Genomic DNA, 25,274 nt, shown 5'->3' on the forward strand with positions numbered 1-25,274 from the left:
AAAGAGAAATGAGGAAAACAATTCCATTCACAACTATATCAAAAAAAAAAAATACCTAAGAATAAACCTAACCAAGGAAGTGAAAGACCTATACCCTGAAAATGACAAGACACTCTTAAGATAAACTAAAGAGGATGCTAATAAATGAAAATTCATCCCATGCTCTTGGGTAGAAAGAATTAATATTGTCAAAATGGCCATCCTGTCTAAAGCAATCTACAGATTCAATGCAATCCCTATCAAAATACCAACAGCATTCATCAACAAACTGGATCAAATAGTTCTAAACTTCATATGGAACCACAAAAGATCCCATAGCAAACATAATCCTGAGAAGGAAGAAAAAAGCAGGGGGGATCTCGATTCCCAACTTCAAGCTCTATACAAAGCCACAGTAATCAAGACAATTTGATACTGGCATAAGAACAGACTCACAGACCAGTGGAATAGAATAGAGAGTCCAGATATTAACCCAAACATATACGGTCAGTTAAGATATGATAAAGGAGCCATGGATATACAATAGGGAAATGACAGCCTCTTCAACAGCTGGTGTGGGCAAAAATAGACAGTTACATGTAAGAGAATGAAACTGGATCATTGTCTAACCCCATATACAAAAGTAAGTTCAAAATGGATCAAAGACCTGAATGTAAGCCATGAAACCATAAAACTCTTGGAAAAAAACACAGGCAAAAATCTCTTGGACATAAACATGAGCAACGTCTTCATGAACATATCTCTCTGGACAAGGGAAACAAAAGCAAAAATGACCAAGTGGGACTATATCAAGCTGAAAAGCTTCTGTACAGCAAAGGACACCATCAATAGAACAAAAAGACATCCTACAGTGTGGGAGAAAATATTCATAAATGACATATCCAATAAGGGGTTGACATCCAAAATAGACAAAGAGCTCATGCACCTCAACACAAAAAGCAAATAATCCAATTTAAAAATGGGCAGAGGATCTGAACAGACACTTCTCCAAAGAAGAAATTCAGATGGCCAACAGGCACATGAAAACATGCTCCACATCACTAATCATCAGAGAAATGCAAATTAAAACCACAATGAGATATTACCTCACACCAGTTTGGATGGCCACCATCCAAAAGACAAACAACAACAAATGTTGACAAGAATGTGGAGAAAGGGGAACCCTCCTACACTGCTCGTGGGAATGTAAATTAGTTCAACCATTGTGGAAAGCAGTATGGAGGTTCTTCAAAAAACTCAAAATAGAAATACCATTTGACCCAGGAATTCCACTTCTAGGAGTTTACCCTACGAATGCAGGAGCCCAGTTTCAAAAAGATACATACACCCCTTTGTTTATCACAGCACTATTTACAATAGCCAACAAATGGAAGCAACCAAAGTGCCCAACAGTAGATGAATGGATAAAGAAGACATGGTATGTATACACAATGGAATATTATTCAGCCATAGGTAGAAAACAAATCCTACCCTTTGCAATAACATGGATGGAGCTAGAGGGTATTATGCTCAGTGAAATAAGCCAGGGGGAGAAAGACAAGTATCAAATGATTCCACTCAGCTGTGGAGTATAAGAGAAAAAAAACTGAAGGAACAAAACAGCAGTAGATTCACAGAACCCAGGAATGGACTAACAGTTACCAAAGGGAAAGGGAGTCGGCAGTTGGGGGGGTGGGGAGGGAGGTCTAAGGGGTAAAAGGGGCATTACGATTAGAACACATAATGTAGGGGGGTGGGCACGGGGAAGGCAGTATAATACAGAGAAGACAAATAGTGATTCTATAGCATCTTACTATGCTGATGGATAGTGACTGTAATGGGGTATGTGGTGGGGACTTGATAATGGGGGGAGTCTAGTAACCATAATGTTGCTCATGAAATTGTACATTGATGATACCAAAATGAAAAAAAAAAATACACTTGTACCAACCAAAAAAGAAATCTGAAAATATAAGCAAACTAATAATACCAGATAACTGCAGGATGAGAGAAAGCTGCCTACCTTTTCATAATTTTTGAAACTTTAAACATTTATTGTAGAAAAGAGGGAATGTGAGGTGGGAGAGTGGAAATAGTAAGTATAACAATTTGTCTTTATCTGTTCAGACTGCTATAACAAGAATACCATAGACTAGGAGGCTTATAAACAACAGAAATTTATTTCCTACAGGTCTGGAAGCCAGAAAGTCCAAGGTCAGGCACTGGCATATGCAGCATCTGGTAAGAGTCCCTGTCTTCATAGTCTTCTTGCTGTTTCCTGGCATGGCGTTAGGGGCCAGGGTGCTTTCTCAGTGCCTCTTCTGTAAGGACAAGCATCCCATTGGTAGGCTCCACCCTAATCACCCCTCAAACGCCTCACCTCTTAATACCATTCCCTCGGGGTTAGGATTTCAACATAGGAATTGTGAGAGGACACATATATTCAGTCTATAGCATAATTATTCACAGCTTTGCAATAAGGAGGGAGGAGAGATTTGTAACAAAATGGTAGCCAGAAGAAGTTGTAGGGTCAAAATGAGGTATTTTACTATAGGAGATATTCCAGCATATTTTTAGGCTGATGGAGGTGATCCATACATTTAGAGTTTTCTGCATTTTGCTACTACTGAACCTTTTGAATACATCCATTTTATATATGTATTTGTCTGCTTACATGTTTCTTTATCCACTAAATAAAAACTTCCCTGAGAGCAGGGGCCATCCTTTTCAGCTTTGTATCTCCTGCTGCTGGGCTGGTGCTGATATAAAGTAGGTGCTCAGCACAGGTTTGTTGAATGATGTTGTTGAAGACCCTCCCCATGGCTGTCCACCACCTGAATGCATCCAGAACACCTGGGCACCCAGTTCAAGCTTTGTCTCTCCCTTGTAGTGAGGTTGGCTTGGGTTCAAATTCTCAGGGAAAGACTCCCAAAGCAGCACAACTTGAAAGCAGTTGGAAAGAAGAAAGGAAGGCACTGCCGACAGCAAGAATGACAGGAACAAAGTCAGAGGACATGGGTAAGACTGATGGTGATGTGGTAGGAATGACGAGGACAGCACCTTTCACTGAACTGCTGTGCATGAAGAACTGTCCAGTTTTTCTCACTTATATCTGACAAGAACTCTTGGAGGAAGGTATTATCACAACTCTACAGTGGGGAAATCTAAGGCCCAGAGAAACCAAGTAAGTTGTCCAATGTCAGATAGCTATTAGGGAATGAAAATACATGGCATGAAAAGCAGACTGCCCTGATACAGTGCTTGGTCTGATTTAAAAACCAACAAGTTTATCCTTGCACTTCTCCTGTCATCCTCTTTCCTTCCTGCCCACCAATTACTTCATAAATATATGCCAGAGCTTATTTTCCACAACTCTGCAAAAACATCCTTTAGCCCCTGACCCAAGGGGTGAGAAATCTATTGTAAGTCTCACTCCTGGTTGTTGTTATGGGAATAATGCCAAGGAGTTTTCCTAGCTTCATTTCTTTGATTTTATTTCCTTTGCCAAACAGAGCATGGCATGTTTCAAAATTTGTTTCCTTCTACAAGTAGAACTTGCCCTTGAAATTTAGTTTTTTTGTGTCTACAACAATCTTTTTTCTTATTTCCCTGACTTGAGCCAAATATGAGACAGCTTACTAGAAAGCCAAACTCATTTCCTCCTGTACTACAACTCTTCCTTTCTGTATGTATACCTCTCTTTGGAAAATATCCCTTTTCCCGAACACACTTAAAAAACTCCCAGTGAGGTAGGGGAAATTTTCCCTTGCTAATGGTTTTAGGATTACGTTAACTTAATGCTACTGAATACAAAATAGTGTTCCGTTTAGTCAGGATCCTGTGGGCAGGAGACTCTACCTTCCGGCTCTGTTCTGGGCTGAATTGAGTTCCCCCACCCCCCATTTTTATGTTGAAGTTCTAACTGTCAGTACATCAGAATGTGACTGTATTTGGAGATAGGGTTTTAAAGAGTTAATTAACTTAAAATGAGGTCATTGGGATGGGCCCTAATGCAATATAACTGGTGTCCCTATAAGAAGAGGAGATTAGGACACAGGCACATACAGAGGAAAGACCATGTCCATTGACAAGTGAAGGAGAGAGGCCTTAGAGGAACTAATCCTGCCAACACCTTGATCTCAGACTTCCAGGTCCAGAATTGTGAGTAAATAAATTTTTGCTATTTAGCCCCCCAGTTTGTGGTATTTTGTTATGGCAGCCCTAGAAAATTACAGGCCCCCATTCATGGCCCACCTCTTTCACTGTGCCACTCAGCCTCCAAACCAGCATATCCAATAGCCTGTTGGATGTCTCCACTGGTGTCCCACAGACACTGCACATCGTGTTTCCCAAGCAGAAGGTTCATCACTCTCTGTGTGTGTGCTCTTCCTTCAGACACCTAGAATAAGACCAGAAATCTAGGTGTTATTCCTGACTCAGCACTCACTCTCTACCTCTCTTCCTATTAGCTATTAAGTTCTACGTATTCCACATCATGAATATTTTTTTTTGCTTTGAAAAATGTCAGACCCAAAGAAAAGTTGAATTATACAATGAACACCTGTATATTCTTCAATAAATTCATCTTTTAATATTTTTTATATTTGCTTTAACTTTTTCTTTCTCCCTCTCCCTATATATACTATTTTTATATACTGTTTTAAACATATATGCTTTTTATATATACATATATATATATATAATATTCTGAGCCATTTTAAAGTAAATTACAAACACCATGGTACTTCACCTCTGAATATTTCAGCATAAATCTCCTATAAGGATATTCAACCACCTAATCTCAATACCATTAGCACATCTAAAACTTAATATTATTTAGGTAATACATTCTAAAATGTGACCTATATTTAAATTTTACCAATTGTCCCCAAGTATCTTCCTTAGCATTCCCTTCCCCGCGATCCTCACTACACATACATATATATACACACATGTTTTTTTATGAGTACCTACTGGTACCTCCACAACATTCCCCCTTCAGTCCACAAGATTCTTCTATATTGTTTCTACACTTTCATATCCCAAAACATCAATGGGTTTATTTGCTTTGTATCTTACAGTTCACACAAGATAGTTGGAGAACTATGAGACTACTAGAACTATCATTAGTGAACACACTCAGTAAAGTTTAAGCTCTCCTTGCAGTTCTATTGGTCCTTCAAGAATACCCTCACCAGGAATGCACAGCCAGAATACTACACAAAACTTTCTTGAGCTTTTTTTATCTGATTATACTTCAGTTTGACATATATGGTTAGGTTAATTTGTTTATATTAAATTTTTTGGTTCTTTTTCAACCTTTTAATTTATTTTTAAAATATTTACAACATTTACATAGAAGCCAAAACTTTAAAAAGGTAATAGTTAAAACAGCAACCTCAGCAAGATGACTGAATAAGCATCTTTGCTATATCCCCCTATCCCCACAATAATCAGGCATCCATCTATCAACAAAAGCCTTCGTGAGAGCTTTGAGATCCATGTAGTGTGTGAAACCCTACTGCAGTCCAAGACCAAGGAGGAACCCTTTTGAGCAGGCAGGCAGCTGACTAGTGGACCACGATTGCAGGTACTGCTGCTGAAACTGCTCCATATGGAGGACTTGGCTACAGCTGTCTTCAACTTTAGTTCTGTCACCCGTACCATATGCTAGGAGACCTGGGAGGCGTCATGCCTACCAGCACAGACCCCAAATCCTCGCTATGGATCCTGAAGTGGCACATGAACTGGCCTCAGCCACTTTCTGCTGGGATCCAGGATCACCTGGAAGTACTGTTAAACTAGATTTTGAAACGGCCCTGTAACTGCACTCCAGCCCATCCCAGCCACAGTCTCTGAATAGTGCTGCTGGTACAAAAACCCGGTAAGAGATGCACCAGTCTGCAATATGGAGACCCTGAAAGGGCCCTAACTTTGTTCTGGCCCCCTCTAGCCATGGTCATGAAACAGTCCAGACCACGCAGGGACCTGGTGGGAGACAAGCCAATTCATGCCTCCAGAGCCAGGGAAGTCTTTGTTCATACCTGTTCCCTCCACCCTACTGCTAGTGACTAAAGGCAATCAATTTAATTAGTTTCTGTTTGATCCTTCCTGGGTATCTTTTGAAAAAAATAAATATACTTCTGTTTTATTATTCCTTTCCTTTCTTAAAAAAAAAAAAAGAGATAACTTGCTTTCCTTGCTCAAAAATGTACCTGAGAAATCAGTGCATATTTCATGGAGATCACCCTCATTCCTCTTTACTGCAACAAAGCATGTTTCCTCAATTCTAAGACTCATGTTCCTTTCTATTTTAGCATTGCAACATCAAAACCAGACTTAAATCAGTGCCAAAGGAATTTACCAGCCACAAGGCAGAGAGGTGAGTTGTGACACAGTTCTTTCCGGTGCAATTGTTCTCTATTCATTTGCTGGTAACACAATTGAATTACTTGCAAGAACAGTACATATGAAGTCAAATTTCACATACACTCGGTTACTATTTGTTTTTGAACATGTTTAAAACTATTACATTGTGATGCAGTATTAAAGCAAAAAGTTGTCATTTATGCAAAAGATTGCCTGTTACAAAACAGATAATCACAATTAAATGTAGTAGACATGTCCAAGTCTCTTGGGAGCAATGACAAATTTCACAGCAAAGGTTAGTGTGAGCCATTTATGCATCTAGAAGTACACAGGGAATAGACTGTTATCAGTTAAAAGCTTTCAGTTGACTTGCAAGAGAAGCTTTTATAATTCAGCTATACTAATGAAGAAAAAAAGAGAAAAAAATAGTAATTGGAGTGGAAATCCCAGCTACTGTTTCTATTCTTCTTAAGTTTTCAGGTGATCCTAAAATTTAAAATCAAGATTATACACACAGGATGCCTGCTTTCACCACTGCTAGTTGAAATAATACTGACCAATTCTAGCCAAGGCAATTAGACAATAAAAATAAATAAAAGGCATTCAAACTGGAAATAAAAAAGTAAAACTATCTCTAGTTACAGATGATATGATCATATGTATGGAAAATTTCAAAGAATCCACAAGAAAACTATCAGAGCTAATAATTTCAGCTATGTTTCAGAGAGTAAGATAAACACACTAAAATCAGTTGTATCTCTATATGCCAGCAATGAATAACCTGAAAAGGAAATTAAGAAAACAATCCAAAAGAAAATACTTAGGAATAAAATTAATCAAGAAGGTAAAAGACTTGCACACTGAAAACCACAAAATATCGCTAAAATAAATTAGGGAAGACCTAAATAAGTGGAAAGATATTCTGTGTTCATGAATTGGATGACTTAATGTTGTAAAGATTAAGTCTACTTTACAATATTCCTTGAATTAATCTACAGGTTAAATGCAATCCCTATCAAAATTCCAAGAGCATATTTTACATAAATAGGCATAAGATTCATGTGGAATTACAAGGAACCCCAAAGAGAGAAAATAATCTTGAAAAAAGAATAAAGTCAAGGACTCATACTTTGATTTTGAAACTTACTACAAAGTTACAAATCAAAACAGTGTGTACTAGCATAAGGATGGACATATAGACCAAAGGAATAGAACTGAGAATTCAGAAGTAAACTCATACACCTATAGCCAACTGATTTCCAACATGGGCGCCAAGATCATTCAATGAGGGAAAGAATAGTCCCTTCAACAAATGTGGTGGGACAACTGGATATCTACAGGCAAAAGGATGGAGTTGGACTCCCAACTTCATACTATATTAACAAATTAATTCAAAATGGACCAATGACCTAAATATAAAAACTCAAACCATAAAATTCCTGGAAGAAAATTTGAGGTAAATCACCATGAATTTGGATTTGGCAATGGATTTGTCTCAGGTATGTCACCAAAACATCAACAAAAGAAAAAAGTAGATAAATTGTACTTCATTAAAATTAAAAGCCAATGTACATCAAAGGACAGCTATAGAATGGAAGAAAATATTTTCACAACATATATCTAATAAGGGTGTAGTATTCAGAATATATAAAGAATTCTTACAACTCAGCAAGACAGGCCAATTCAAAAATGGGCAAAGAGCCATTGTGCACTGTTGGTGAGATTATAAAATGGCACAACTGCTTTGGGAAACAGTATGTAGGTTCCTCAAAAAATTAAAAATATAACTACCATATGATTCAGTAACCCCACTTCTGGGTATATATGCAAAAGAACTGAATGCAGAGTCTTGAAGAGACACATGCACATTTATGTTCATAGCAGCTTTATTCACAATAGCTAAGAGGTGGAAGAAATCCAAATGTTCACTGACAGATGAATAAACAAAATGTGGTATACAGATATAATGGAATGGATCAAAGACCTGAATGTAAGCCATGAAACCATAAAACTCTTAGGAAAAAACAAAGGCAAAAATCTCTTGGACTTAAACATGAGTGACTTCTTCATGAACATATCTCCCCAAGCAAGGGAAACAAGCAAAAATGAACAAGTGGGACTACATCAAACTGAAAAGCTTCTGTACAGCAAAGGACACCACCAGTAGACCAAAAAGGCATCCTACAGTATGGGAGAATATATTAAAAAATGACAGATCCAATAAAGGGTTGACATCTAAAATACACAAAGAGCTCATGCACCTCAACAAACAAAAAGCAAATAATCCAATCAAAAAATGGTCAGAGGAACTGAACAGACAGTTCTCCAAAGAAGAAATTCAGATGACCAACAGACACATGAAAAGATGCTCCACATCACTAATCATCAGAGAAATGCAAATTAAAACCACAATGAGATATCACCTCACACCAGTTAGGATGGCAAAAGATCCAAAAGACAAACAACAACAAATGTTGGCAAGAATGTGGAGAAAGGGGAACCCTCCTACACTGCTCGTGGGAATGTAAATTAGTTCAACCATTGTGGAAAAAAGTATGGAGGTTCTTCAAAAAACTCAAAATAGAAATACCATTTGACCCAGGAATTCCACTTCTAGTTTACCCTACGAATGCAGGAGCCCAGTTTCAAAAAGATACATACACCCCTTTGTTTATCACAGCACTATTTACAATAGCCAACAAATGGAAGCAACCGAAGTGCCCAACAGTAGATGAATGGATAAAGAAGACATGGTATGTATACACAATGGAATATTATTCAGCCATAGGTAGAAAACAAATCCTACCCTTTGCAATAACATGGATGGAGCTAGAGGGTATTATGCTCAGTGAAATAAGCCAGGCAGAGAAAGACAAGAATCAAATGATTTCACTCATCTGTGGAGTATAAGAACAAAGAAAAAACTGACGGAGCAAAACAGCAGCAGACTCACAGAACCCAAGAATGGACTAACAGTTACCAAAGGGAAAGGGACCAGGGAGGATGGGTGGGAAGGGAGGGATAAGGGGTGGTGGGGAAGAAAGGGGGCATTACAATTAGCATGCATAATGTGGGGGTGGGGGCACAGGGAGGGCTGTACAGCACAGAGAGGACAAGTAGTGATTGTACAGCATCTTACTATGCTGATGGACAGTGACTGCAATGGCATATGTGGGGGGAACTTGATGATGGGGGGAGTCTAGTAAACATAATGTTCCTCATGTAATTGTAGACTAGTGATACCAAAATTAAAAAAAAGTGGTATATAGATATAATGGGGTATTATTCAGCCTTATAAAGGAAGGCTTCCACATGTTATAACATGGATGAACCTTAAGGACATTATGTTAATTTAAGTAAAATAAGCTAATCACAAAAGACAGTACTGTATGACTCCACTTATATGTATCTAAAGTAGTCAAATTATAGAAACAGGAAGTAGAACAGGGGTTCCAGGGACTGGGAGAGGGGGAAAAGGGAGTTGTTGTTTAATGGATACAGAGTTCCAGTTTTGCATGAAGAAGAAGTTCTGGAGATCGGTTTCACATGAACATACTTAACACTACAGAGCTGTATGTATACTTAAAAATGGTAAATTTTATGTTTTTTACCTCAATAAAAAATAAAAAAAGGAAACAAAAAAGAAGAAACTGGAAGAATAGTCATGGACTTTACTCTTTGCCTCACATTGACTTACACCACTACTTCAATAGAGGTAAAAAAAAAAAAAAGGCAAACAACCTGAATAGACATATCTCCAATGAAGATATACAAATGGCCAACAAGCACATGAAAAGATGCTCAACACCGTTTGTCATTAGGGAAATGCAAATCAAAACCACAATGAGGTACCACTTCATAACCTCTAGGGTGGCTATTTTAAAAGAGAGAGAAAATAACAAAATAATAAATGTTGCTCAAGATACGGAGAAATTGGAGCCTTCAAACAAACATCGCTGGTGAGAATGTAAAATGTTGCAGGGGCTGTGAAAGCATTTTGGCAATTCATCCAGGAGTTAAACACAGAATTACCCTATGACTCAGCAATTCCACTCCTGGGTCTACACCCAAAGGAGCTAGAAAACAGGTCCTCAAACATAACTAGCACTATTCACAATATTCAAAAGTTGGAAACAGCCCAAATGTCTATTAATGGTTGAATAAATTGTGGTCTATACATATAGTGGAATATTCTATTATAAAAAGGAATGAAATACTGGTGTATATGCTACAACTTCAACCTCAAAAACACTAGGCACAAAGGTCACATATAATTCCATTTTTCTTTACAGGGTAAATAAATCCAGAGACAGAACACAGATTGTGGTTGCCAGAAAGTGTGTGGAATGCAGAACAAATGCTTAATAGAGACAGGGTTTCCTTTTTGGACTGATGAAAATGCTCTGGATCTAGATATAGGTGGTAGTTGTACAACACTGAAAATGTACTAAATGCCACCAAGCTGTTCACTTAAAAATGATTACTTTTATGTTATATCAATTTCACCTTAACAAATTGCACAGGTTTTAAATGCATCATTTACCAACATTCTGTACATTAATATTAAATGATCACACATGAATGTGAAGCAGACCAAAACTCAAAACTGTGATACTTAAGTGAAAGATGGGATGTAATAATCTTGGAAAGTAAAAATATTCTTTGTTTACTTGAAATGCAGGAGGTTTTTTAAAGAAAAAAAAATAATGGAGTAAATATATAATAGACAATAAACGTTGCTTTCTTCAGGGTGGATTGAGTGTGGGCTTCAAATTTAGATCACTTGGGTTCCCATTCCCAATCTCCCAGGAATGACCTGGAGGACTATCAAGAGAACTGTTATTTTACCCACATCTTTGTATACTATTGAGTTGCATCATTGCTGATTGAAGATTTGCTATAACACATTCACTTATTCTCCCTCTGGAGGCTAGTCCATACTATCACTAATACAAGCCAGACCTATTATCATCATTTAACAAACATTTATTGAGAACTTATGTGCCAAGCACTTTGCTACATCCTGAGTATACCCCAGTGTAAAGACATGAGCCCTGGCCTAATTAATCACCTAGTACCGGGTACAGACCATAAGCAACCATGGATGTATCATGAGCAAGTCTTATAAAGGAAAACAGTGCTGTACTAGAGAATAAGCAGAGTGATACCACTTTAGGTAGTGTGCTCAGCAAAGGCTTCTCCTAGGAGGGACATCCAACTTGATAGGCCTGCATGGCATTAACGAATGGCAAAGGTGAGTTTGAGAGACCAGGATAGGGAGTTTGGTAAGTAACTGCAGTAGTAAATAAATGGTACATTTCCAGCAAGGGAGTGATATAATTTGTATTTCAAAATGACTCTAGAGGGAAGATAAAACAGGCAGACTGTTCAGGAGGCAAGGAGGACGGCCTGTACTTGGGTAATCGTGGTTACTGGCTTGCTCTCACGGTGGCTGAGGATGTCATTTTGTGACAGAACAATGCTGACTGCAGGGCGGTTGAGGACAATCAGAAAAGAAATCACTGGGTGTGTTGCTGTGAACCCCTAGAACCAGGGCAGGACTGGGCTTCGGAGTAGAGACAGGAAAGCCCAAGAGAGCTAACTGCGGTCCTGCCTTCCTCCTTTGATACAATCCTATGCCGAGGGTCCGCGACCGAGCTGAAGCTTTGCGCTGGCCCCTGAGAGCGCGGTAAGGATCAGGCAGTGGAGAGTCCAACTTAAGAACTAAACCTGGACAGCCTCGCCAAAGCTCCAATACAGGTACGTCCGGGTCCGAGCAGCTCACCGACTCCTCCTAGCCCACCGCCGATCAGCTTCGCGCCAGGAAGTGCCGCCTACCCAAGCTAACTTCCGCTATCCTCGTCTTCTGCGCATCTCGCGAGAACTGCAAGTGCCTATGAGACCTGGGCTAAGCGGAAGTTGGGTCTCTTTATCGTGGCGTCTTAGAGGCGTTCGGCTGCTTGAGAATGAAGGTAGGAAGTGGTGACGGGTGGTGGACAAGACTTAGCGGAACGTGCATCGAACCCCGGAACACTGCATTGCCGCTCTCCAAAACTCTGGCCCTAGATACAGAAGGATGTGGGGCAGGAGAAAGCTCGCTCTTGTGAGCCCGGAGTTCCTTGGGAAAGCGGATGGCGAGCGATTGCAGCTGGGGCTGCGCCTGGCCGGGAGCGCCATGGTGGATTCCTTGGCGCCCAGCCGGGACTGATAATGACCCTGCTGCCCGGTTGGTGGCCCCTAGGTCAGGCTCCTTGCCCCAGGAGGGGGAAGGACTGCGGAGCGCCCTCCGCCAGTCATTCCGCGAAGCTTGAGAAAAGATGAGTCCTACTTTTAGTGCGGTGTGTGTTCCGCGTTATTACACACCCTTGTGCTTTAGTGAGTAGTCGACATCTCAAATCTTAAAATTGGGGGTGACATGAAAGGCTTTTTGCGAGTGGGATTATTTTTGTAGGTAGTTTTAAGGTTTTCATAAGGCTCCTTTTTCCCGTTTAATCTTAGCTGAACATCTCCTTCCCAGCCACTGGCTGCCAGAAACTCATTGAAGTGGACGATGAACGTAAACTTCGTACCTTTTACGAGAAGCGAATGGCCACAGAAGTTGCTGCCGACGCTCTGGGTGAAGAGTGGAAGGTAAAAGTTGACTACTAAATTGAACTGTTGTAGCTGTTTGGGAGGGTAACGCTTTTGCTAATTGGTGTAGGTAATGGAGATCAGACCCCGGGTTCTGCCTTCTGACCGTGGTTTAGTTACTGCCAGACATCACTACAAAGTAGACGTATCACCTTGTGGGGTTGTGTGAATCAAATGGGAAAATATCCCTCATGTTCTTGCCTGGAAAGCTTATGTTCTCCAAAGGGTATCTTTAAAAGTGCCAAGGTTTGTTTCTGATTAATTTGTTGCTTGTTGATATTTTGGTTTCTTAACACGAACTTTTTTCCTCTAGAGCTGTTAATTTTATTAAAAAGGTTAGGAATTTAACTTGATTGAAAGGAATTTGCTGACTGAAACTTGGCAAATGGGAAATACAGGCAAAACTCAGTAACCAGAGAAAACAGTCTACAGGCATAGCTCAGATACGGAGGTTTGGTTCCAGACAGTAGCAATAGAGACTTTCAGATGAATTTTTTGGTTTCTTAGTGCATCTAAAAGTTATGTTTATGCTATACCGCAGTCTATTAAGTGTACAATAGCATTCTGTCTCAAAAAACGAAGTGTGTACCCTAATTAGAAAGTAATTGCTAACCAATGCTAACCATCATTGGAACTTAGTGAGTTGTAATCACTGATCACCATAACATAATGAAAAACAATGAAGTACTGCGAGAATTACCAAAATGTGACACACAGACATGAAGTGAGCAAATACTGTTGAAAAAAATGGCACTGGTAAGAGGTACTTCGTGCAGGGTTGACAAACCTTAAGTTTGTTTAAAAAAAAAAAGTGGTCTCTGTAAAGCACAGTAAAACAAGGTATGCCTGTATTAAGTTTCAAATTGGTCTCAATGAACTGTGCTTCCTAGAATAGAGAGTACTTTGTAGAGGCCACAATCCTTTATTATGTGTCATGTATTCTCCTGCAGGGTTATGTGGTCCGGATAAGTGGTGGGAATGACAAACAAGGTTTCCCCATGAAGCAAGGTGTCTTGACCCATGGCCGTGTCCGCCTTCTATTGAGTAAGGGGCATTCCTGTTACAGACCAAGGAGAACTGGAGAAAGAAAGCGCAAATCTGTTCGGGGCTGCATTGTGGATGCCAATTTAAGTGTTCTCAACTTGGTGATTGTAAAAAAAGGTGAGGCTTCTGTCCTTGAGTTCAGTGTTTGTTGGCATTGATTTAAAGTTGACTGTCTAGGTGCTTTTTCTTTTCAGTATCCGGTTTGAACAATAGACTTGTTTCCTCTACCAATGCATAAACAGTAAGGAAGTTGTTGAATTAAAATGTCTCCTTTCTTAGGGGAGAAGGATATTCCTGGACTCACTGACACTACAGTGCCTCGTCGCCTGGGACCCAAAAGAGCTAGTAGAATCCGCAAACTTTTCAATCTTTCTAAAGAAGATGATGTCCGCCAGTATGTTGTGAGAAAGCCCCTAAACAAGGAAGGTAGGGGACATTGTGTAACTTAGGGTTTGCTTAATTATAGTAATTTTATGCTAGCATTTGTGTGCAAATTAGAAAATAAAATCTGTGCCTACAGCTTTCCTGCTGAGTTTTTAGGAAAACAATGGGAGAGAGGGTAGTAAATAGGTGGTTGGTATTAATTCTTGTTATATCCAGTGCCCTCTGGAATATTATTTTTTCTTGAAAATTCACTTGTAAGTTGTTGATGTACAAGTTCATCCAAAGATAACTTGCCAGACATTAAGTTCATTGCTTTTAGCTTAGGAGTCAAAAGGAGTGATAGAAAATTCTGGGACTATTCTCTCACCTCCACAAACTTCTGCTTTTTCTATGCATGTCAGAGGTTCTAATTATTTTTGTTAAGTCATTCACTAAAGAAAGTCATGCTTTCATTAACTGAACTTTAACTTCAGGCCGTTTTCTTCATCTCTGGGATGTGTATAGTAAGAGTTGGAATTTGTATATAGAGAATATATGTAGAAAGGTTCTTTATTCAAAATACAATAGAGTGGGTGTTTGGGATTTCGGAGTTTTACATTTTAAGGGGGTATGTAGGTCTATTTAGTAGGCATTATATTTAAGGGGGTATGTAGGTATATTTAGTAGGCATTATAATCCACCACTGAGGTCTGTGGCAGGATTACTCTAACATTACTATTTCTATAAGGAAATGCGAGTATTTACATGAAATGAAGTAACATGTCAGTTCAGGTTGGGTTTCTAGTTTTCAGGACTACTGGTTTTAAACCTGTACTTGGTATATACTGTAAGTGCTCACTGATCACTCATACAAATATGTGGACACCTGTGGTGTGCCAGATGCTGTTTTAAGTGTTGAGGATATAGTATATCCTCATGAAGTGTGCAGTTTAAAAAAGTATTGGCAGATACAAGGTAGCTCATAATCACACCCTTGAAAATGCCATCGGTGTAGTAGTGTGCTAGTTGACAGGTGTTTGTAAGATGGTTCTTGTACCTTTATAATAAAGGAGTCGCTTACTTGACTTCTAGTAGAACCTGAACAATTGAGCACTTACTGTTAGAATATTTACTTTAGAATGTGTAAGGGCATTTAATACTCCCACAAGTATCCACAAACTAAAATAAATATCTGAAAAGACTTAACACTGCAAAGGGGATTCTATAGGCAATAGGACTTCAGGTTATAAATCAGGATAAATGAAGGTACTCTGTAAACATGCATTTTAATGTTAATGGTTTCATTCCCACATTGGCAGGATCTATCTTGGAAATACAGATTCAAGCATAAATGAGACTACAGAGGACAGTGATGTGGATACTAAAACTAAGATATTTAAATACATATTAATTATATTAAATATAGGTGTCTAAGTGGTTTACTTAAGTTTTCACAGGCAAGTCAAACATGCACAATTAATACTGTTTTTAAAAAATGCTCTTGTGTCTTACTGTACAAAGTTATGTGATACTATACCAACAATCTGGAAGGGAAATCATAGTGAGTAGAAAAAAAGGTATGACTTCATTGTTAAGCAGAGTAACCTAATGTATGTACTGATGGAAAACATGGCACCTAGTAAAGTTAGCCTGGTCATTTTTCAGGACTTCTCATCTTTCCTTACGTTTTCATAGTATTTAGCCTATTTTGGGTTTTTTTTGATAAGCTGGTGGTAGGTATTAAAAGTTGTGGAATATTCAGATTTCACTTAAATGGCTTTCTACAAGTAAGTTTTCAAGGGTAATACTAAATTAAGTTTGCATCATCTAATGTTTTAAAAATGTAAATATAGATCCTAATGAATAAGGATGTTCCTTATATCCTCAACACTTAAAACAGCATCTGGCACACCACAGGTGTCCACATATTTTATTTGTATGAGTGATCAGTGAGCACTTACAGTATATACCAAGTACAGGTTTAAAACCAGTAGTCGTGAAAACTAAAAACCCAACCTGAACTGAAGTGACTGAGTCACTAAATGACTTTTTAGGTAAGAAACCTAGGACCAAAGCGCCCAAGATTCAGCGTCTTGTTACTCCACGTGTCCTGCAACACAAACGGCGGCGTATTGCTCTGAAGAAACAGCGTACCAAGAAAAATAAGGAAGAGGCTGCAGAATATGCTAAACTTCTGGCCAAGAGAATGAAGGTAAGTCTAAGGTGTTTTGGGTAGTGTGGTTTAGGCCTGGCTTTGAATTTTTAACCAAGTCAAGCTCTAATTGTGCTCTTCTCTTTTGCTTAGGAGGCCAAAGAAAAACGCCAGGAACAAATTGCCAAGAGACGGAGGCTGTCCTCTCTGAGAGCTTCTACATCTAAGTCTGAATCCAGTCAAAAATGAGATTTTTTTTTTTTGAGAAATAAATAAGATCAGACATGGTATCTGCTTTATTGACTTTTCATTGCTACAAACTTAAATGAATGGAAACAAACTTAGGTCATAGAAAAGGTTGGGGTGGATGTGATGGTGCATAAAGTGTGCAGGAGCTAGGTGAAAGTGATAACCTTCAAGTTCAGCAAGTGAGATGGCCAGAATAAGGAGGGGTGTTTTTTGTTTGTTTTTGAGAGTGGTGGGTGGCTTAGAAAAGGGTTCTTGTAGCATAAGATGTATTGCCTTTTCAGCCAGGCCATGGCACAATTTAGGGGAAATAAAGGACTAGGACCATTAATCTTCTATGCACTTTATTTTAAAGAATACATTTTTTTCTTTAAAAATCTGTACATAATACATAAAAAGTGCTGTTGTCATGTCATATATTAAAAAAACTTGTTAAAAGCATAGTTAATGATAGCATTTTAAAAAGGTTCAAAAGCTTTTAAAACCACTACAAACTTCATTAACATCCTTTCAGTTCTATTGAGTTCATGCTTTTTTGTTTCACTCTGAAAAGTTGACTGCCTATTTAAGAAACGTCATCAATGAAGGATGCAAAATAGTATGTTTTTTCTCATGTACTATGTCTAGTTTCTATAGAAACTGCAGTTAAAATCAACCTTTGTTACAACCTTCATAGTCTAGAAGGGTATTAAAAAGGCACATTGGGATGTTAAGGGTGAAGGAGCTGCTGCTTTGCTAGTAGAGTGTGTTTTAAACAAAGGTGAGTAAAATTTTCAAATAGTTTTAACGTAAAGACTGAAGCAGTATTTCATAATGTAAATTTGTTAAAATGGTATATTGTGATTTAGTAGTTTGGGGCCCTAGGTCTTCATTACTAGTAAGTCCCCAGATGAGGCCAGTAACCAGTCCTTGTCTGTAAAGATCCCCACTGCTCTTAATATGTGGTATTAACAGTTTGGGCATTGTGAATTGAACTTAAAAAGGAAAATGTAGCATTTTAAAAAGATACCCAAAACAAAAAGGAATGACATACTATAGTTATAGGGGGTAACTTTAAGGACATGTATAGCCCAGGATCTATTAACCAGTATCTGGTTGAGGTAATGCACAAATCGAGAACCATCCTGCTTCTTGGTTTTAAGGAGTGACTCATTAAAGTAGGCAAATAACTGCCCAGTCTAGACTCGTCTAAGTCCTGAATTCTAGATTTAAGATTGAGAACTTTTTAAAACAGTAACAATCTTGTATTGCAAAAATAATGTTCAATCCTGTGTGGGCAACAGCTGAATATCACAATGGCACGGGCATCTTAACAATCACTAGTTAACCATGCAGGTTGCTATAATCAACTTACAAATTGCAGCCAGTTTTAAATCAATACCCAAAACCAGTACAAAGAAACAACAATCTGAACTTACTCGAGAGCTTGTTTTCAGAAGTTACGAGCATTTAGGTTACATTCGGTGCCATAAGTCATTCTAGACATTGCTAAATCTTTCTATACGTGATTTAGTAACAAGGTTTCTCACCCCTGCCACTAAATTTTTAGTGCCCTTACTGTGGTAGTTGCTAGAAAGGGCCTTAAAGCTGTTTTAACACACACCCCTATTTCTAAATGACAGCAACAGGCTAAAAGGTTTCTATTACACAATGGCAAAGTTTAATAAGTTACTAGGAAATTTAGAATCGATACAGTATTAGCCAACATTAAAGTTCATTACAAGTTTTCCTTTTAGTAGGAAGTGCTTTGGTAAGTAAGTTCCAAGTTAAAACTAGAAGAAATGAAAAAGAATATTGGAATTCTAAGCATCACAAAGGGTTTAATTTACACATTTCAGAAGCCTTAAAGTAACAGACAAGCACAGGAAACATTTTATTCCACCACAAAGTTTTTATATGCAAGGTAATTTGAAACTTTGTTGGGACAGTAAGTGGTAAGTATTAAGAGTAAACCAAGTCTTAAGTTGCAAAAATATATACTCTTGAGACAGTGCAAATGATCCATTCAACATGAGAATACATAATTTCTGACAAGCATTTTCACAATAAATTGAAACAAGATCTCCCCGTATGTCAGATTAACCCTGAAATGTTTAAAGACTAGTACAGTAACAATCTGCAAAGATTACACCAAGTGGAAGGGATTTGTGCTGTTAACTGTACCACCTGGAAATTTTTCCAACTGATTTAATCATCTGCATAATTACTGAAAAGCACATGCAGAGAATTAAGGCAGATATACTGGTCCTAAGGGAGTGTAAGTGTCAGAGTGAGGCATGTGAGGTCATGATTTTCTTGAACCTACAGCTACAAGCTCAATAAAGTTTTAAGACAATTGATTCTTCCTTTAAAAATATTTACAAATACACAAATAATAAGCATACAGATCTAAATTACAAAGATAGAAAATTTGTGTGCAGTGCAAGTTTATCCCACAGGTTTTTAAAAGTGGCCAATGGCAGCAATTTATGTGCCTGAACAATTTCAGGTCCAAAGGCAATATATATCAGCATTTTAGACATGTTCTAATCTTGTGAGTTACGAAGCTGATTTAACTTGATTTACACACTTGGATTTATGTGATTGAGCATTTATTTCCTATTAAAGCTGTTGCAAATTAACATAGTAATAGGAAGTGGACCAAAGGAAATAACTGGATATTTAAGATACAATCCATTGAGGAAGATAATTCATAACATGAAGGGTAAAGACAATTAGGCAAGGCAGTTGTCATCAGACTTAAGGTAACTTTTAGATTAATGACTACAGGTGAGTATAGGTATAGTCATTTATTTAATAGTTGGAGACCCCTTTCAGGAAACTATTGCAACATGCAATTTTAATCTTAATAAATATGGCTGTATGTACACATACCTATGCAGCCACACATATATACACACATAAACAAATAGTTGTTTTTAATGAGATATTTCATTCATTTTGAGGTTAGGCAAGTTTACATTAATTTGCCATTCCCTAAACTTAATAGTTTCAAATAAAATGACAATGAATGAATATGGTTTCCTGTTAGCAAACTACTACAAATACCAAGAAATCCAAAAATAATTTTAAGCAGAGATAAACAGTTAAGAATTTGAAAATCTTAAAACATTAATAGATACTGGGTCATTTCAGTGGCATTTTTACATTTTGAGATGATTCAGGATGAATTATATATTGTCCCAAGAGTTCCTTGACCTTGAATGTTACTGAGTCTATCCCCCCGGTTTCTGTATCAAAAACTTAGTGGATGTGACTTAAATGAGAGGTGCTCCGAAACACTTCCTGCACCATTCCACACTGATACTTGGTGGGGCATCAATTTTCTGTAACTTTTCAAGAATTTCTGAAGACAGACTATTATATGCAAGTCCATATTCATTGTCAAACGCCTCTGAAAGACAATTTCAAAAATGAGTTGGAATTTGTTAGTAAAGAAAACAAAAGCCATGGATTTAAAAATGGGTCAAATCATATTTTCTATATACACGCACATTTAAACTGCATTTTGAAAGGGAGTAATCTTTTTGAAGGCAAATGCAGTTTACCCATACAAGTTACAATTTTTTAAAAATTAGAAGATAAAGCTTACTTTAATAATCCCTAATTAACTTACCAATATCAATATTTTCTCTTCCAAGAGACACTAATGATAAGAAGAGGATTTCTCTGTACAAACTCCTATAAAACAAATACATTTTTTAAGTTAATAGGCAAAGAGCATAAAAAAATACATTTTCTTAAAATGGTAAAATTGTTAATGTAGTCCAGTTAACAGTAATTGTATCCATGTCAATGTCCTGGTTTTGATATCCGACAGTTATATGAGATGTCTCCTTTGGGGAAAGTGTACTCTGGACTCTACTATTTTTACAAATTACTGTGAATTTCTCTTGCAAATGAAAAAATTAAAAGTTAACGGTTTCACACCAGTGTCACAAATTATACCTTAAAAGCGAACTTTTTGGCTCGGGAAAATTTAAGAAATGAACTGATTTCTGACTATTTACATAGAAAAAAAAGTAATGCTGATTCGGAGGGTGCTCCATATAGCTTTCTTTAGAAGTTTCAGAAGTGGTAACATCTCTAATAATCCTTCCTTGCCCTTGAACTATACAGATGCTTGAAAAACAGCTGCTCTTTAGACTGAAGGACGTTTTCTCTCTCAATTGTTGAGATTACAAGAGGATCCAGCCATTTTCATTATCAATCCTTGCCCATTATCAATTTCTTTGATGGAATTTATATCCCCCTTTTTGAAGTTTCCACTGCAACATTCACTTAATGCTAATAAGACTTGGATGAAAACAGACCCAAGCATATATTAGCAGACAAGAGTTAATAGGATCAAGATAGCTCCACATCCACTGTAATTGACTGCTTCCTTCCATCACCTTAATTGTTTCTAGTCTGAACCCTGGTTTTTACTTAGTTCCCACAAGAAAATAAAAAAATAATGTATGGACATATGACAGGATCTGAATAAATATTACACATACATAATATCAATATTAAATTAGTGGCAGTGTTTTCCAAAAAGTTCATTTTAGACATGAATGAATTACCTACTAAAATGTATTCCCCAATAAAGATTTATTACCTTTGTTCAAATATGAATGTATACATTTGGGTAGCGCTTTTTAAAATGATCAGATGTTCTACAATGAATCTTTCTTTTACAACTAAGGTATTTAAAAAACAAAATTATTTCAAATGGCATCAAGCAAAAACTACTGGGTTGTTACCTTTGTCTTTTCATGTCTGGCCTCATTTGCTGTGAAAGCAGATTGATGGGTTTAAGAACATCATTATGTTGAATACTCTGCCTGATGGTTTCTACTAAAGTGCTTATTGCTTGTTGTTCCTCTGACAGGAGAGACAATTTCTTTTTTTCAGAATCTAATAATAAGAACAAAGTAATTAATCCATTTATCCACCCTAGTTTTTAAAAAAGTGTTAATATACAATCTTATGTTGATTTCAAATGTACATCACAGTGGTTCAACACTTCCCGTGATCAACTAATATTATGATTGCAAATTATTGTGCCCCTTTACCCACTCCCCTCGCCCCAGCGCTTCCCCTTTGGTAACCACTAATCACTTCTCAGTGTCCATGAGTCTAATGCTGTTTTGTTCATTGTTTTGCTGTTTTTATATTCCACAAATAAGTGAAATCATACAGTATTTGTCTTTCTCAGCCTGGCTTATTTCACTGAGCATGACACCCCTTGGTCCATCTATGTTGCTGCAAATGGCAGGATTTCTTGTCTTTTTAAGGCTGAATAATATTCCATTGTGTTTATGTACCACCTCTTCTTTATCCATTCATCTATTGATGGACACTTAGATTGCTTCCACATCTTGGCTATTGTAAATAGTGCTGCAATAATCATAGGGGTGCATGTATCTTTTCAAATCAGGGATTTTGTGTTCTTGGGGTAAATTACTAGGAGTGGAATTACTGGATCAAATGGTATTTCTATTTTTAGTTATTTTGAGGACTTTCCATACTGCTTTCCACAGCAGTTGTACCAATTTACATTCCCACCAACATTACTATTTCTCCACATCCTTGACAGCATTTGTTGTTTCTTATCTTTTTGGATAGTGGCCATTCTAACGGGTGTGAGGTGGTAACTCATTGTGGTTTTAATCTGCATTTCCCTGATGATTAGTGATGTAGCCCATTATTAAAGAAGTCTTTTTCCACAGTTGCAGCACTTTCTATTCAACATCTTCCCCTGATTAACAAACATGGTAATTTGACCAGCTGAAACATACTTTTCCTGTTTTCTTTGCCCTTTCTCTGAAATTAGAGCTTCCTGCTCCCTGCTGGGATGAAACACATTTTACTCTAGCAGCCACCTTATGACCATGAAGCAATCTTTACTGATGGAAAACAATACAGAATAGAAGGAGCCTGGGTCACTGATGACTGTTGCCTACCAATCCTGGAGTAGCTAAGTCATTACTTCTATATGTGAGAAAGTAATATTTACTTGGTTATGCTTCTGTTATTTTCTATTAAATAGAGTATAATCCTAACTGATACAATTATTAAGGATTCTAGAATAGGAACAAACAGTTATACAGAATTGATAGATTACATAAGTACTTCAATGGTATACTGGAATTGAATCATACTAACATTAAAAATGTACAAAATCAATGTGGTTTGCCCAGAAAAAGGAAAACACTTTAATACTGCAGCCATACAAGTTTATCATACCCATGTTAGTTGAGATGGGAATATGTATACAATAGCTCCCCACACAGCCTCATTTTGAATGCCTGTCATAAAGCAAGCTGTTATATTTTTAATACAATACAACCCCTTAATCAAGGCAACTAGTAATACTCTGTATTAAACCAAAGAAATAGCCAAGTTGTCTGTTACAATACAAGAGCAAATACTGGCTACTGTGTGGGTTTCTTTTTGTTCCAGTCAATTATTCATAATTGAGTTAAAATATAAGATGCCACGGTCTTTATTGCATTAAAACATTTTTTGTTTTTAATTGAGACATAATTAACATTAATTTCAGGTATAGAACATACTGATTTGACATATACATTACAAAGTGGTAACCATGATAAGTGTAGTTACTGTTACTATACAAACTTCCTAAAGTATTATTGACCATATTCCCTATGCTGTACTTTTTATACCTGTGCTTTTTTACTTTGTAAATGGAAGTTTTACTTCTTAATCCCCTTCACTTACTTTGCCAATCTCCGACTCCCTTCCCATCCTGCAACAGTCAGGTTGTTCTCTATGAGTCTATTTCTGTCATTTGTTCATTTTATAGTATCCATATGGAAGTGAAATCAGATGGTATTTGTCTTTCTCTGACTGATTTCACAAAGCATAAAACCCTCTAGGGCCAGTCCATGTTGTTGGGAATGTAAATATTTCATTCCTTTTTAAAGATGAGTAATATTCCATTGTGTGTGTATATATATATATACCTTATCATCTTTACCTATCATGGACACCTAGGTTGTTTCCGTATCTTGGGTGCTGTAAATAATGCTACAATAAACAGGAATGCATATCCAGAAAAAAATTGCTAAGGCCAGTGTCCAAAAGTTTACTGCCTACATTTTCTCTTAGTGTTACGGTTTCAGGACTTACATTTAGGTCTTTAATCCATTTGAGTGTATTTTTGTGTATGGTGTAAGAAAGTGTTGCATTTTCTCAACACCACTTACTGAAGAGAGACTATCTTTTCCCCACTGTATATTCTTGCCTCTTTTGTCAAAGATTAGTTGAGCATATGAACAAGGGTTTATTTCTGGGTTCTCTATTCTAGTCTACTGATCCACAGGTTTACTTTTTGTGCCAGTATCATAGGGTTTTGAATACTATAGCTTTATAGTATAGTTTGAAATCAGGTATATTTCCAGCTTTGTTCTATCTCAAAATTGCTTTGGTTATTTGGGGTCTTTTGTGGTTCCATATAAATTTTAGAATCACTTGCTCTAGTTCTGTGAAAAATCACATTGGCATTTTGATAGGGATTGCATTGAATCTGTGGATTGTATTAGGTAGTATGAATATTTTAACAATATTTTTCCAACACATGAGCATGGAGTATCTTCCCAATTATTTGTGTCATCCTTAATTTTTTTTTACCAGTGTCTTACTGTTTTCAGACTACAACTGTTCTACCACCTTCATTCGATTTATTCTTAGGTATTTTATTCTTTCTGATGCAATTATAAATGGGACTGTATTCTTCTCTTTCAGCTAGTTCATAATTAGTGAACAGAAATGCAACCAATTTCTGTATATTGATTTTGGATCCTGCAACTTTACCGAATTTATTAGTCCTAATATTAAATTAGGGTTTTCTTATATAGAATCATGTCATCTACAAATATCAACAGTTTTACTTCTTTATCAATTTAGATAACCTTTCTTTCTTTTCCTTGCCTGACCAAATGACTAGAACTTCCAGTGAAGTGATAAATAAACACAGCACGAGTGGGGACTCTTATCTTATTCCTCATCTTAAATGAAAAGCTTTCAGCTGAACGGTGGGTTTGTAATACATGGCCTTTATCATAGTGAGGTATACATTCCCACTTTGTTGAGAGTTTTTATCATGAGTAGATGTTGCGTTTTATCAAATGTTTTTTTCCTTCATCTACTTGACATAATTTTTATGCTTCATTATGCTAATATGGTATATCATATCATGTTGACTGGTTTATAGATACTGAACCATCCTTGCATCCCTGGAATAAATCCCACTTTGTTGTGATGAACGATCCTTTTAATGTATTTTTTAATTTAGTTTGCTAATATTTTGTTAAGGATTTTTGCATTTTTCTTTTTTTGTAGTCTTTGGTTTTGGTGTCAAGGTAATGCTGGCCTTGTACAATGAATTTTGGAAGCTTTTACTCCCCTTCAATCTTCGGGAATAGTTTGAGAAGGATAGGTATTAACTCTTTTTTGGTGTAATGCACCTGAGAAGTCATCTGCT

General features: G+C 37.2%; 2 protein-coding genes and 2 long non-coding RNA genes across 8 annotated transcripts in view; 2 read left to right on the top strand and 2 right to left on the bottom strand.

Moving 5' to 3' along the window:
- Positions 1 to 2,140: 2,140 nt before the first annotated feature.
- Positions 2,141 to 12,210, bottom strand: LOC108400410 (uncharacterized). The gene is made up of 3 exons (XR_001853879.3): positions 12,079 to 12,210; positions 4,234 to 4,378; positions 2,141 to 2,300 (listed from the first exon to the last, which is right to left on the bottom strand). It is a non-coding gene; the product is annotated as an uncharacterized lncRNA (long non-coding RNA).
- LOC140847679 (uncharacterized) lies at positions 3,274 to 12,072 on the top strand. Its single transcript, XR_012127694.1, has 3 exons — positions 3,274 to 4,140; positions 6,297 to 6,361; positions 11,712 to 12,072. It is a non-coding gene; the product is annotated as an uncharacterized lncRNA (long non-coding RNA).
- On the top strand, positions 12,182 to 16,825 carry RPS6 (ribosomal protein S6). Its single transcript, XM_017665765.3, has 6 exons — positions 12,182 to 12,320; positions 12,847 to 12,978; positions 13,929 to 14,139; positions 14,302 to 14,448; positions 16,440 to 16,597; positions 16,691 to 16,825. The coding sequence occupies exons 1-6, from the start codon at positions 12,315 to 12,317 to the stop codon at positions 16,784 to 16,786; spliced, it is 750 nt and encodes a 249-aa protein (XP_017521254.1). The 5' UTR covers positions 12,182 to 12,314; the 3' UTR covers positions 16,787 to 16,825.
- A 285-nt stretch (positions 16,826 to 17,110) lies between these two features.
- The window catches only part of DENND4C (DENN domain containing 4C), a 100,927-nt gene continuing 92,763 nt past the window's right edge, over positions 17,111 to 25,274 (bottom strand). For all 5 annotated transcript variants that reach the window (XM_073228438.1, XM_073228437.1, XM_073228439.1 and 2 more), the window contains 3 exons: positions 21,529 to 21,682; positions 20,400 to 20,464; positions 17,111 to 20,177 (listed from right to left, as the gene is read on the bottom strand). In XM_073228438.1, coding sequence (XP_073084539.1) covers positions 20,041 to 20,177; positions 20,400 to 20,464; positions 21,529 to 21,682 — 356 coding nt within the window. In that variant the 3' untranslated portion in view covers positions 17,111 to 20,040. The remainder of the gene's footprint in view (positions 20,178 to 20,399; positions 20,465 to 21,528; positions 21,683 to 25,274) is intronic.

Source organism: Manis javanica, chromosome 2 (genome assembly GCF_040802235.1).
Source record: "Manis javanica isolate MJ-LG chromosome 2, MJ_LKY, whole genome shotgun sequence".
Taxonomy (NCBI): domain Eukaryota; kingdom Metazoa; phylum Chordata; class Mammalia; order Pholidota; family Manidae; genus Manis; species Manis javanica.